The sequence below is a fragment of the Ranitomeya variabilis genome, chromosome 6 (assembly GCF_051348905.1).
Source record: "Ranitomeya variabilis isolate aRanVar5 chromosome 6, aRanVar5.hap1, whole genome shotgun sequence".
In the NCBI taxonomy this organism is placed as follows: domain Eukaryota; kingdom Metazoa; phylum Chordata; class Amphibia; order Anura; family Dendrobatidae; genus Ranitomeya; species Ranitomeya variabilis.
The window spans coordinates 12,677,717-12,693,520 of record NC_135237.1 but is presented as its reverse complement, the minus strand read 5'-3'; the positions used below and the strand labels follow the sequence as shown (position 1 = coordinate 12,693,520).

At 45.6% G+C, this 15,804-nt stretch overlaps 1 protein-coding gene across 3 annotated transcripts in view; it reads right to left on the bottom strand.

Moving 5' to 3' along the window:
• The window catches only part of TMIE (transmembrane inner ear), a 112,711-nt gene that overhangs the window by 63,579 nt on the left and 33,328 nt on the right, over positions 1–15,804 (bottom strand). For all 3 annotated transcript variants that reach the window (XM_077271756.1, XM_077271758.1, XM_077271757.1), the window contains exons 2-3: positions 4,310–4,427; positions 1,674–1,823 (exon numbers count right to left, since the gene is read on the bottom strand). In XM_077271756.1, the coding sequence (XP_077127871.1) occupies positions 1,674–1,823; positions 4,310–4,427 (268 nt within the window). The remainder of the gene's footprint in view (positions 1–1,673; positions 1,824–4,309; positions 4,428–15,804) is intronic.

Below are 15,804 nucleotides of genomic sequence, written 5' to 3'. Positions count from 1 at the left end.
ATTATACAGGATATTCGGAAATGGGACCTTGTAAATTCTAAGTCATCACTCAGGAGAAGAACCACAAACAGCAACAGAAACAAGAGATGATACGGCTTTAAAAGTAAAGAACAATCCTCAGGGGTGCTACAGAAAAAACAAGAATGTGCAGAATGTAGAGGCAGTGTACTGTACAGCAGACAATATACAAGTCTACGCAGGCTGGAGAAGCAGTCTACTGTGCAGCATGTACTTCTCTACATGGAAGTTACAACTCCACAAAGGAGAAGTGGAGAACGATGCAAACCCCAGGACGGAGACTTCACCAACTGTAAAGGATGAAAAATAGAAACTAGATTATCAAAATCTCTGGATTCTCCAGTCTGGAGTCTGAGCCTCATGCAGAAATCCCGGCACCTCCGGCCTCGTGCAGAAATCCCGGCACCTCCAGCCTCGTGCAGAAATCCCGGCTCCTCCGGCCTCGTGCAGAAATCCCGGCGCCTCCGGCCTCGTGCAGAAATCCCGGCACCTCCGGCCTCGTGCAGAAATCCCGGCACCTCCGGCCTCGTGCAGAAATCCCGGCGCCTCCAGCCTCGTGCAGAAATCCCGGCGCCTCCAGCCTCGTGCAGAAATCCCGGCGCCTCCAGCCTCGTGCAGAAATCACGGCACCTCCGGCCTCGTGCAGAAATCACGGCTCCTCCGGCCTCGTGCAGAAATCCCGGCGCCTCCGGCCTCATGCAGAAATCCCGGCTCCCAGCCTCGTGCAGAAATCCCCGCGCCTCCAGCCTCGTGCAGAAATCCCGGCGCCTCCGGCCTCGTGCAGAAATCCCGGCGCCTCCAGCCTCGTGCAGAAATCCCGGCGCCTCCGGCCTCGTGCAGAAATCCCGGCGCCTCCAGCCTCGTGCAGAAATCCCGGCGCCTCCGGCCTCGTGCAGAAATCCCGGCGCCTCCGGCCTTGTGCAGAAATCCTGGCACCTCCGGCCTTGTGCAGAAATCACGGCTCCTCCGGCCTCGTGCAGAAATCACGGCACCTCCGGCCTCGTGCAGAAATCCCGGCGCCTCCGGCCTCGTGCAGAAATCCCGGCACCTCCGGCCTCGTGCAGAAATCCCGGCTCCTCCGGCCTCGTGCAGAAATCCCGGCGCCTCCAGCCTCGTGCAGAAATCACGGCTCCTCCGGCCTCGTGCAGAAATCCCGGCACCTCCGGCCTCGTGCAGAAATCCCGGCACCTCCGTCCTCGTGCAGAAATCCCGGCGCCTCCAGCCTCGTGCAGAAATCCCGGCACCTCCGGCCTCATGCAGAAATCCCGGCTCCTCCGGCCTCGGCTGCTATCACTGAGGTTATTAATGGTCATCTGAGGAAGGTTGTGCCACTGATTGTACAAATCATCAGGATCCGCTGCCAGCAGCTCCTGTGTAATCACTGACCAATGACGTCCCCAATGTGCTCAATGGAGACAAGTCCGGAGACGCTGCAGCCACGGGAGCAGGTTTAGGCCACACAGGCTGCTCACAGTAGCACGAGGAATATGCAGCCTGGAAATGTCATGTGGAAAAACAGCTCCTTGGACACCTTGGAGAAATGTGCGCAGTACTGGCTCCCCACCTCAGACACCCCTCTCCCCTCCTCCACCATGTTATTGGTGCCCTCTTTACCTGTGTACATTGCTGGTTATTAATTCTTCATTAGAACCTACCTCCGGGGATTTCCGTCAGCTCATTTAATGGAGGAACAGACTCCAGCTTGTCGGCGTACTCCTTCCCTGCCTGACGCTGCGCATAACGAGCTTCAATCTCTTTCTTGGTCCTGGGAATCCGACATTTGAAGATGCAGCAGAGAGTTATGACTTCACAGGAGGGAAGAAGGAAGAGGAAGAAGAAGAAGGGGATAGAGGGAAGAGGAAAGAAGGAAGAGAAAGAAGAAGGAAGAGGAAGAAGGAAGAAGAAGAGGATAGAGGGAAGAAGGAAGAGAAAGAAAAAGGAAGAGGAAGAAGGAAGAGGAAGAAGAAGAGGATAGAGGGAAGAAGGAAGAGAAAGAAGAAGGAAGAGGGAAGGGGAAGAGAAAGAAGAAGGAAGAGGGAAGAAGGAAGACGGAAGGAAGAGGAAGAAGGAACAAGAAAGAGGGAAGAAGGAAGAGGGAAGATGGAAGAGGGAAGGAAGAGGAAGAAGAAGGAAGACGGAAGAGGGGAGCGGAAGAGGGAATGAAGAAGAGGAAAAAGGGAAGAGGTAAAAGAAGGAGGAAGGGGAAGAGGGAATGGAGAAGATGAAGAAGAAGAACAAGAAAAAAGAAAAAGAAGAGGAAGGAGAAAAAGAAAAAGAGAAGAGGAGGAAGAAAAATAAAAAGAAGAGGAGGAAGAAGGAGAAAAAGAGTAGAGGAAGGAGAAAATGATAAGGAAGAAGGAGAAAGGAGGAGAAGAAAAGGAAAAAAAGAAGAGAACAGAGGATGAGAGAAGAGAACAGAAGAGACAACAATGGACAGAGTAGAAGAAAGGAAAGAGGAAAAGAGAAAAGAAGGTTTGTAGTTATTGGTTACTTTGTATCCAGATGATTACATTGTTTCCTTTTCCTTTACATAAACACGTCTAATGCTCAGTTCTATACCTGCCTCCTCACCAGTGATCTGCAGACTGTAGATGTTGGGAGTTGTAGTTTCCCAGCCGCTGGGAGTTATAGGCTGCAGATGACGGATATAAATGTGCCCCCATTACAAGTATACAAAGCCCATACAGAACACACAGTCAGGAACAGGGCATGCTGGGTAATGTGGTGCAGTGTTGGCATCATGGAAGGAGGAGTCACTGCTGGCACAGGGCGTATGCATGCAGCTCTGGAAGTGACTAGAGATTTATACATAACAGCAGAATTGTGATTACAGCTCTGGACATGACTGGAGTTGAATGTAATTTATCAACAAAATTGTTTTTGCAGCTCTGAATGTAACTGGAGTATATAGTACAGGGTGTAATAGCAGGCTTGTGATTTCAGCTCTGGATGTAACTGGAGTGAAATACAGGGTGTAATAGCAGGCTTGTGATTTCAGCTCTGGATGTAACTGGAGTAAAGTACAGGGTGTAATAGCAGGCTTGTGATTTCAGCTCTGGATGTAACTGGAGTGAAGTACAGGGTGTAATAGCAGGCTTGTGATTTCAGCTCTGGATGTAACTGGAGTGAAGTACAGGGTGTAATAGCAGGCTTGTGATTTCAGCTCTGGATGTAACTGAAGTGAAATACAGGGTGTAATAGCAGGCTTGTGATTTCAGCTCTGGATGTAACTGGAGTAAAGTACAGGGTGTAATAGCAGGCTTGTGATTTCAGCTCTGGATGTAACTGGAGTGAAGTACAGGGTGTAATAGCAGGCTTGTGATTTCAGCTCTGGATGTAACTGGAGTGAAGTACAGGGTGTAATAGGCTTGTGATTTCAGCTCTGGATGTAACTGGAGTGAAGTACAGGTTGTAATAGCAGGCTTGTGATTTCAGCTCTGGATGTAACTGGAGTGAAGTACAGGTTGTAATAGCAGGCTTGTGATTTCAGCTCTGGATGTAACTGGAGTGAAGTACGGGGTGTAATAGCAGGCTTGTGATTTCAGCTCTGGATGTAACTGGAATATAGTTTATGGTGTGTAAGATGGCCACTGGACGGGTCCTTGAGGGGAGCTATGTGTCATCGCGGCTATTAGCTGTGGTGATGTGAGCTCGGAAGCATGCTCCAGCACATATAGTGCTGACAGCGTTATCAGCCCAGGCCAGTCCAGGGCCGGGTTTTATGAGCGGTCAGCAGAGATGGGTGGGAATGATGGCTCACACATCCCCACCCCTGGTTTGGCAGATAAGATGGAGGCCGAGTTTCTCACTCAGTGTCTGGAGATGTGTGGATCTCCTGTGTTGGTCAGTGCTAAGGCCTAAAGACCCAGACACTATCCTGAGCGTGAGGACCCGCTATAAAGTGTAGATTTTTACTTTGTGTTTTCACCTTGGGCCGGTACAGACCGTGCTTTTCTTTGCTATCCTCCTGAGCAGTTTATGAAGTTTGAATAATCCAGCCTGGACATTGCAGCCGCACCGCGTCCTGTGCCGACCACAGCCGAGTGAGTACAAATCTCTACAGGTGTGAAAGAAGACTTGTGACTGCAGCTCTGGATGTAACTAGAGGATAGTTCAGGGTGTAACAGCAGGTCAGACCCGAGCTCCAGCGCCCCTGTCCTGTATATGGGAGTCTACTCTACAAAGAGCATGGAGGTCCGAGGTGATCCCCCCGCAACAAGACCATCAGAAGAGGCTGCAGAGCAACGTGTCAGCGATCAGCAGATCAGAGAAGAGCGAGGATGAGACTTACTGACGGCCAAAACGAAGATGGAGAAGACCCCAATGACCTGCCAGAGGCGCAGCCCCCAGAATACCACCGTCTCTGACGTCACAGGGTCCGGCTTCGTCTTAGGAGGATCCGTCGGTGCCTGAGAAACAAACACAGAAAAATACATGAAACTACACAGGGCTCCACAATACACCTGCAACAGTTATGGGGGCACTGTGGATATCACTGTTATTATGGGGGCACTGTGGATATCACTGTTATTATGGGGCACTGTGGATATCACTGTTATTATGGGGGCACTGTGGATCACTGTTATTATGGGGGCACTGTGGATATCGCTGTTATTATGGGGGCACTGTGGATATCACTGTTATTATGGGGACACTGTGGATATCACTGTTATTATGGGGGCACTGTGGATATCACTGTTATTATGGGGGCACTGTGGATATCATTGTTATTATGGGGGCACTGTGGATATCACTGTTATTATGGGACACTGTGGATATCACTGTTATTATGGGGGCACTGTGGATATCACTGTTATTATGGGGGCACTGTGGATATCACTGTTATTATGGGGGCACTGTGGATCACTGTTATTATGGGGGCACTGTGGATATCGCTGTTATTATGGGGCACTGTGGATATCACTGTTATTATGGGGACACTGTGGATATCACTGTTATTATGGGGGCACTGTGGATATCACTGTTATTATGGGGGCACTGTGGATATCATTGTTATTATGGGGGCACTGTGGATATCACTGTTATTATGGGACACTGTGGATATCACTGTTATTATGGGGGCACTGTGGATATCACTGTTATTATGGGACACTGTGGATATCACTGTTATTATGGGGGCACTGTGGATATCACTGTTATTATGGGGGCACTGTGGATATCATTGTTATTATGGGGGCACTGTGGATATCACTGTTATTATGGGGCACTGTGGATATCGCTGCTATTATGGGGGCACTGTGGATATCACTGTTATTATGGGGGCACTGTGGATATCACTGTTATTATGGGGGCACTGTGGATATCCGTAATTGATGATGTCGCCTGTACTCTGATCACACAGCAGATATAAGTGATTTATTGTCACTTTTTCCAGAATACTAAGTAAAGGATAAACTATAAAGTATCTATATTATGCAACCACCATGATACAAATAATAGGACAGTACAGTAATATGTGACTCTTCTCTGCCGCTCCCAGCAGGTTTTACACTGACCACATCTAGGGGTAGGGTCGGACAGGCCATCGGGCACTATCACGCCGGTACAGTTGAATGCAGTGATGGAGGAGAGAGCGTCCGCTGTCGCTCCCTCTCCCATCATTCCCCGCTGCCTCTGACACTGTGGGTGGGCGATGACGTCATATCATCATGTACCTGCTGTGTGACCGGGCAGACTGCAGCCGCTGAGATCAGAGCCAGGAGCAGCGCGGGGCACGAGGAAAGGTGAGGAGAGTGTGGTTTTTTAATATATCAATGAGTGATAACTGGATTGTGGGCTATTGGGGGGGTTGTATTACATTCTATGGGGGGCTGTATTACATTCTATGGGGACTGTGCTGTATTACATTCTATGGGGGGGATGTATTACATTCTATGGGGGGCTGTATTATATTCTATGGGGGCTGCATTACATTCTATGGGGGGCTGTATTACATTCTATGGGGGGCTGTATTACATTCTATGTGGGGCTGTATTACATTCTATGGGGGGTTGTATTACATTCTATGGGGGGCTGTATTACATTCTATGGGGACTGTGCTGTATTACATTCTATGGGGGGGATGTATTATATTCTATGGGGGGCTGTATTATATTCTATGGGGGCTGCATTACATTCTATGGGGGGCTGTATTACATTCTAGGGGGGGCTGTATTACATTCTATGTGGGGCTGTATTACATTCTATGGGGGGTTGTATTACATTCTATGGGGGGCTGTATTACATTCTATGGGGACTGTGCTGTATTACATTCTATGGGGGGGATGTATTACATTCTATGGGGGGCTGTATTATATTCTATGGGGGCTGCATTACATTCTATGGGGGGCTGTATTACATTCTAGGGGGGGCTGTATTACATTCTATGTGGGGCTGTATTACATTCTATGGGGGGCTGCATTACATTCTATGGGGGCTGTGCTGTATTACATTCTATGGGGGGGATGTATTACATTCTATGGGGGGCTGTATTATATTCTATGGGGGCTGTATTACATTCTATGGGGGGTTGTATTATATTCTATGGGGGGATGTATTACATTCTATGTGGGGCTGTATTACATTCTATGGGGGGCTGTATTACATTCTATGTGGGGCTGTATTACATTCTATGGGGGGCTGTATTACATTCTATGGGGGCTGCATTACATTCTATGGGGGGTTGTATTACATTCTATGGGGGGCTGTATTATATTCTGTGGGGGGCTGTATTACATTCTATGTGGGGCTGTATTACATTCTATGGGGGCTGCATTACATTCTATGGGGGGTTGTATTACATTCTATGGGGGGCTGTATTATATTCTATGGGGGGCTGTATTACATTCTATGGGGACTGTGCTGTATTACATTCTATGGGGGGCTGTATTATATTCTATGGGGGCTGTATTACATTCTATGGGGGGTTGTATTATATTCTATGGGGGCTGTATTACATTCTATGGGGGGCTGTATTACATTCTATGGGGGCTGTATTATATTCTATGGGGGCTGTATTACATTCTATGGGGGGTTGTATTATATTCTATGGGGGGCTGTATTACATTCTATGGGGGGTTGTATTATATTCTATGGGGGACTGTATTACATTCTATGGGGGCTGCATTACATTCTATGGGGGGTTGTATTACATTCTATGGGGGTCTGTATTACATTCTATGGGGGGCTGCATTACATTCTATGGGGGGTTGTATTATATTCTATGGGGGATGTATTACATTCTATGGGGGGCTGCATTACATTCTATGGGGGGTTGTATTACATTCTATGGGGGGCTGTATTATATTCTATGGGGGGCTGTATTACATTCTATGTGGGGCTGTATTACATTCTATGGGGGGCTGTATTACATTCTATGGGGGCTGCATTACATTCTATGGGGGGTTGTATTACATTCTATGGGGGGCTGTATTATATTCTATGGGGGGCTGTATTACATTCTATGGGGACTGTGCTGTATTACATTCTATGGGGGGCTGTATTATATTCTATGGGGGCTGTATTACATTCTATGTGGGGCTGTATTACATTCTATGGGGGGCTGCATTACATTCTATGGGGGGTTGTATTACATTCTATGTGGGGCTGTATTACATTCTATGGGGGGCTGCATTACATTCTATGGGGGGATGTATTACATTCTATGGCGGCTGTATTACATTCTATGGGGGCTGTGCTGTATTACATTCTATGGGGGGCTGTATTACATTCTATGGAGGGCTGTATTACATTCTATGGGGGGCTGTATTACATTCTATGGGGGGTTGTATTACATTCTATGGGGGGCTGTATTATATTCTATGGGGGGCTGTATTACATTCTATGGGGACTGTGCTGTATTACATTCTATGGGGGGCTGTATTACATTCTATGGGGGGTTGTATTACATTCTATGGGGGGCTGTATTATATTCTATGGGGGGCTGTATTACATTCTATGGGGACTGTGCTGTATTACATTCTATAGGGGGCTGTATTACATTCTATGTGGGGCTGTATTACATTCTAAGGGGGACTGCATTACATTCTATGGGGGGTTGTATTACATTCTATGGGGGGCTGTATTACATTCTATGGGGGGCTGTATTACATTCTATGGGGGGTTGTATTATATTCTATGGGGGGATGTATTACATTCTATGGGGGGCTGTATTATATTCTGTGGGGGGCTGTGCTGTATTACATTCTATGGGGGCTGTATTACATTCTATGGGGGCTGTGCTGTATTACATTCTATGGGGGCTGTATTACATTCTATGGCGGCTGTATTACATTCTATGGGGGGCTGTATTACATTCTATGGGGGGTTGTATTATATTCTATGGAGGGATGTATTACATTCTATGGGGGGCTGTATTATATTCTATGGGGGCTGTGCTGTATTACATTCTATGGGGGCTGTATTACATTCTATGGGGGCTGTGCTGTATTACATTCTATGGGGGCTGTATTACATTCTATGGCGGCTGTATTACATTCTATGGGGGGTTGTATTACATTCTATGGGGGGTTGTATTATATTCTATGGGGGGCTGTATTACATTCTATGGGGGGTTGTATTATATTCTATGGGGGTTGTATTATATTCTATGGTGTCTGTATTACATTCTATGGGGGGTTGTATTACATTCTATGGGGGACTGTATTACATTCTATGGGGGGCTGTATTACATTCTATGGGGGGGGGGCTGTATTACATTCTATGGGGGGCTGTATTACATTCTATGGGGGGCTGTATTACATTCTATGGGGGCTGTATTATATTCTATGGGGGGTTGTATTATATTCTATGGGGGCTGTATTACATTCTGTGGGGGGCTGTATTACTTTCTATGGGGGGCTGTATTACATTCTATGGGGGGCTGTATTACATTCTATGGTGGGCTGCATTACATTCTATGGTGGGCTGTATTGCATTCTATGATGGGCTGTATTATATTCTATGGGGGGCTGTATTACATTCTATGACGGAGGATTGCATCATACTCTTTTATGGGGCTACATTATATTCTATGGGGAGGTAGGATGTATTATGTTCTATATTAAATGTATTCTATGTATTAAATTTATTATTTTCTATGGGGAGCTGAATTATACTATATGAGGAGGGCTGCATTGTATTCTATGGATGGGCTACATTATATTCTATGGGGAGCTGCATTATGCTCTATGAGGGGGCTACCATATATTATATATGCAGGGGCTGCATTATACCATATGAGGGGGCTGCATTATATTCTCTGGGGGGTTACATTATACTCGGGGCTACAGTATATTCTGTGGGGTGGCTGCATTATACTCTGGGTAGACATCATAATACTATATGTGGGCTGCATTATACTGTATCGAGGATTATGGGGAATACATTATACTATATGAAGAACTATGGGGTGCATTATACTATGGAGCATTATGAGGAGTGTATTATACTATACGGAGGACTGAGGAGTGTATTATAATATATGGAGGACTATGAGGAGTGTATTATACTATATGGAGGACTGAGGAGTGTATTATGCTATATACAGGACTAAGGAGTGTATTATACTATATCTCGGAGAACTGAGGAGTGTATATACTATATAGAGGACTGAGGAGTGTATTATACTATATCTCGGAGAACTGAGGAGTGTATTATACTATATAGAGGACTGTGGCAGTACATTATACTATATGGAGGAATTACAGTGTATTTTAATATATGGAGGACTATGAGGTGTGTATTATACTATATGGAGGACTGAGGAGTGTATTATACTATATGGAGGACTGAGGAGTGTATTATACTATATAGAGGACTGAGGAGTGTATTATACTATATCTCGGAGAACTGAGGAGTGTATTATACTATATGGAGGACTGTGGCAGTACATTATACTATACGGAGGAATTGCAGTGTATTTTAATATATGGAGGACTATGAGGAGTGTATTATACTATATGAAGGACTGAGGAGTGTATTATACTATATGAAGGACTGAGGAGTGTATTATACTATATGGAGGACTATGAGGAGTGTATTATACTATATGGAGGACTGAGGAGTATATTATACTTTATGGAGGACTATGAGGAGTGTATAATACTATATGGAGGACTGAGGAGTGTATTATACTATATGGAGCACTATGAGGAGTGTATTATACTATTTGGAGGACTGTGGCAGTAGATTATACTATATGGAGGACTGAGGAGTGTATTATACTATATGGAGGTCTATGAGGAGTGTATTATACTATACTGAGGACTGAGGAGTGTATTATACTATATGGAGGACTGAGGAGTATATTATACTATACGGAGGACTGAGGAGTGTATTATACTATATGGAGGACTGAGGTGCACATTATAATATATGGAGGACTATGGGGTGTATTATATTAAACAAGCAAAATGCTGCCTATTCATCGAGTGATTGGATTGTTTATGGGGGAACAGAAATCCTTGTTCTCAGCAGCACATCGCCGGTGTAAACTGTAGATGTGCTGCTGATAACATGATACTGTATGGGGACAGATTGATCTAATAGTGATTGTTCTGTTCCCTTCATTCTTTCTCAGTTGGTGTAAAGAGGCCGGGAAACAAGCGAATGACTTCAGTATTGTCGATCACACTCGTTTAGTGGCCTGAGATCAGCGCATGCAAATACAGCAGAAATGCTTCGCAGGGAGACCAGGCAAGGATGATGACAGTTGTAGTTAGCACCCGGCGCCTGGGAATAGCGCTAACTCTACTGCTTTTCCCAGCCGCGAGAGCATTTAATTCTGGTATGTGTAATGACTTTTAGGGTTGATGTCAGCTGTGTAATGTCAGCTGCTATCAATCCCTGGTGTAAGTAATGGGTAGACATCATAATACTATATGTGGGCTGCATTATACTGTATCGAGGATTATGGGGAATACATTATACTATATGAAGAACTATGGGGTGCATTATACTATGGAGCATTATGAGGAGTGTATTATACTATACGGAGGACTGAGGAGTGTATTATAATATATGGAGGACTATGAGGAGTGTATTATACTATATGGAGGACTGAGGAGTGTATTATGCTATATACAGGACTAAGGAGTGTATTATACTATATCTCGGAGAACTGAGGAGTGTATATACTATATAGAGGACTGAGGAGTGTATTATACTATATCTCGGAGAACTGAGGAGTGTATTATACTATATAGAGGACTGTGGCAGTACATTATACTATATGGAGGAATTACAGTGTATTTTAATATATGGAGGACTATGAGGTGTGTATTATACTATATGGAGGACTATGAGGAGTGTATTATACTATATGGAGGACTGAGGAGTGTATTATACTATATAGAGGACTGAGGAGTGTATAATACTATATGGAGGACTGAGGAGTGTATTATACTATATGGAGCACTATGAGGAGTGTATTATACTATTTGGAGGACTGTGGCAGTAGATTATACTATATGGAGGACTGAGGAGTGTATTATACTATATGGAAGTCTATGAGGAGTGTATTATACTATACTGAGGACTGAGGAGTGTATTATACTATATGGAGGACTGAGGAGTGTATTATACTATATGGAGGACTGAGGAGTGTATTATACTATATGGAGGACTGAGGTGCACATTATAATATATGGAGGACTATGGGGTGTATTATATTAAACAAGCAAAATGCTGCCTATTCATCGAGTGATTGGATTGTTTATGGGGGAACAGAAATCCTTGTTCTCAGCAGCACATCGCCGGTGTAAACTGTAGATGTGCTGCTGATAACATGATACTGTATGGGGACAGATTGATCTAATAGTGATTGTTCTGTTCCCTTCATTCTTTCTCAGTTGGTGTAAAGAGGCCGGGAAACAAGCGAATGACTTCAGTATTGTCGATCACACTCGTTTAGTGGCCTGAGATCAGCGCATGTAAATACAGCAGAAATGCTTCGCAGGGAGACCAGGCAAGGATGATGACAGTTGTAGTTAGCACCCGGCGCCTGGGAATAGCGCTAACTCTACTGCTTTTCCCAGCCGCGAGAGCATTTAATTCTGGTATGTGTAATGACTTTTAGGGTTGATGTCAGCTGTGTAATGTCAGCTGCTATCAATCCCTGGTGTAAGTAATGGAGAGGTGTCTATCAGACACCCCCACTACTAGCCCAGACCTGGCGAGACCCAGCGACTCTGAAGAGCGGTGATGGTAGTAACAATACCGCTCTTCACAGTCGCCGAGCTCAGCGCAAGACCCGGAATATCTGAAGAGCGGTGACGTTACTGATGTCACCGCTCTTCAGAGTCACCGGGTCTCGTGCTGCGCAGCGGAACCAAAAGTGGCTGTAGGCAAAGTGTATGGAGCATCAGAATGAGGTTCCACAATCCCTTCGTTATCTACGAGATCCAGTTATGTAGGTAAAGTAGCGGCATTTCTTGGTCCTGCAACTAAAAGCAATACATAGGACTGAGCTGTAATGCTGGATACAGCTGTGATTATATGTTCTATAGTCGTGTTGCACTCCCCTCACTTCTTGTAACCTACAAGTGTACAAAGATATTATACAGTCACCATGTGACAAGTGGGCCTGTGTACCTTCAAATGCCAGGGCGGAATTTTAGTCCCAGTCCGGCCCTGTCAAGGGGTGAAGAATACACTGAGAACACAGATTACAGATGTGCGCTCCTCGGTGGCTACAAAGTTACAAATAATTATTTCATAATTATTAAATATTACTGGTGAGATCATTCTCTTTATTTTTGGCTTCCAGCAGATATTCGGTGACCGCCGGCCTCGTCCTGCAGATGAGATTCTGGAGCCATTAGGGATCAGACGGGATCTAGATCGTTCTTGAGTTATTGACCCCAGTGATGAATCCACAGGGAGATCACAATCACAGGTTCTGTGCTGCCTCCATGTGGTCATTATGAGAATTGCTGCATGCTACATTAGCTGGTTTCTTGCTGCCATCTAGTGGTCAGATGACTGATTACATGTTCATATTGGAGTAAAATAATAGTATCACAATCACATTTCTCGCAGTGATCCTTCCTGAGCTGTTGTAACTTGATTCTACACTCCCTATACAATTCCAGTGATCTTGGCCATCAGAAACATGTGCAGTAGGATGGAAGACGCCGGTATGGACATGTCGCTGGTGCAGGCATTGCTTTCCTGTGGGATAGCGCCTCTCCAGACCACAGAGCAGTACGACATGTCCTGTACACAATGAGCAGCGCCGGCTGCTATTACTGGACCTGGGAGACGCTGCCATCCTCTACATACATGGACTTACAGCCTCCAGGGCTCGGCCTCACTGTTATGTTAGAACTCGATACCGCTATTAGTTGCTGCTTTCTTCTCTTTAAAGTGAACCTGGCGGCCGGTACAAGCTCCCGAACCCTGGGCTGCCTGTATCAGGAGCTGGCGGCTTGGGACGGAGATTCAGGCGAGAACATCACTGACTGGTCTGTACCTGTACACTCGCAGGGACCGGTCACTCCAGAGCGGCGGGCAGGGAGAAGCCATCAGGGACCTGTCCTTCTGATTGTCTGCCTCGTGCCGTGTCACCAGCGGCTTTTAGAGTATTTTTTGTCTGTAGATGCAGGGCGTCAGTCAGACATACAGGACTGACATCACAGTCGGTGCCGGATACATAGATCGGGGGCCGCAGCAGCCATCACGTTCCCTTTAATCATGGATTTCTTACTCTAGATCTTCAGATTCTCTTACTTTAGACCCAACTTACAATAATCGTCCTGAAAATAAGTAATATAGTCAGTTCTGGGATCCTGTGGAGCAATCTTCTGCTATACGTGCAGCTGCAGCTCCCTCCTCCCCATTGTAAAACTGTCCAGGATCGTCCTCACCCTGCTGACATGAGCCGCACTGTTTGCTGTCACCAGACCCGGATCCTGATCCTCCAGTGTCTGACTCCTGTAAACTAAAGAGTGAATGTGAACACTGCCAGAAGCTGACGCCCTATAATGGCGAGGAGAAGCAGGAACACGGGTGCGTGTGAAATAGCGGGAAGACGTGGAGGAAGAATCGCACTCACCGGCCTGTGAAACGCTTCTTCTTCATTGAAGAATGAACCCCGCGGTTTACAGGGTGAGTGCAATGATCGCAGGACGACGGCGGCTTCAGCAGATCCCCGTGTACCCTGCAGGTGTCAGATCCCCACCATGACATCTGTTATGATCCTGGTGGCAAGGATCGCAAACTGACCTGCTAAGTAACAGAAATCCTTAGGACAAGCTCTGGGGATGTGGGAGCTATACTGAACGCAACCCTGATTCTATCAATACACACTATAGGCAGCCGTGGAGCGTTACCTAAAATCCTAGACGCCTCATCACAGCCTGAGAAACTAGCTACCCCTAGAGAGAAAGCAAGCCTCACTTGCCTCAGAGAAATCACCCCAAAGTTTTAGACAGCCCCCCACAAATAATAACGGTGAGGGGAAAACACAAACGTAGAAATGAAAACAGGTTTTTAGCAAATGAGGCCCGCTAACACTAAATAGACAGAAGACAGCAAGGGATCTGTGCGGTCAGTATAAAATGCTATCAAAAATAATCCACGCAGAGATTACAAGAACCCCCACACCGACTCACGATGTGAGGGGCGCAACTCTGCACCCCAGAACTTCCAGCAAGCGAGAATATTACATATAAGCAAGCTGGACAGAACTCATCATATACAGAGAAACATTTTCAAGGAAATAATGAGCAAACATGAACTAGCAAGACTTAGCTTCTCAGGAGGAGACAGGTCACAAGGAAAGTCCAGAGAGATCAGAACCAGTACTGAATACAACGACAGCAGGCAAAAAGTGAAGGTCCAGGTGGAGTTAAATAGAGGCCAGACTAGCAGAAAACGAGGCAGCTGGATTTCAGCTACAGACCCGCAGTAAGCACTAAAGGCCACCAGAGAGAGCCCAAAAAACAGAACTCACACAATACCACTCATGACCACAAGAGGGAGCCCGAGAACGGAATTCACAACAGACATCACTGTAACAGGGAAATGACAGAAAAACCACTGGCACATCCAAACTAGTGTGAATAGGGGCATCCCAGGAGCAGCTACCTCCATACACAATGTACAGCACTGTATGGTGCCACAGCATGTCAAATATGAAGTACATGAAATATGAATAGCAACATGGCTTCTGAACATTAGGAAAAGTATTTATGGGACGCTTTGCACAGAATTTGGCCAAATAGTGTGAGCCCATCAACCATCGTTTGGTATATTATTGTAACGGGGCAAGGGGAATCCTAGACTAAAAGGTGAGAAATCAGCACTAATAAAGGAGACACGGAAACATGTTATTATAGAGACTCAGACACACAGGTGCTTCTCACAAAATTAGAATATCCTCAAAATCTGAAATTATTTCAGTTCTTCAATACAAAAACTGAATCTCCTATATTCTATATAGTCATTACACACAGAGTGATCTATTTCACATGTTTATTTCTGTTAATGTTGATGATTATGGCTTACAGCCAATGAGAACCCAAAAGTCATTATCACAGTAAATTAGAATAATTAACATAAAACACCTGTAAAGGCTCCTAAGTGTTTATAAAGGTCCCTTAGTCTGTTCCAGTAGCTCCACAATCATGGGGAAGACTGTGGACCTGACAGATGTCCAGAAGGCGTCACTGACACACTCCACAAGGAGGGGAAGCCACAAAAGGTCACTGGTAAAGAAGCCGGCTGTTCACACAGTGCTGTATCCAAGGATATTAATGGAAAGTGGAGTGGAAGGAAAAAGTGGTA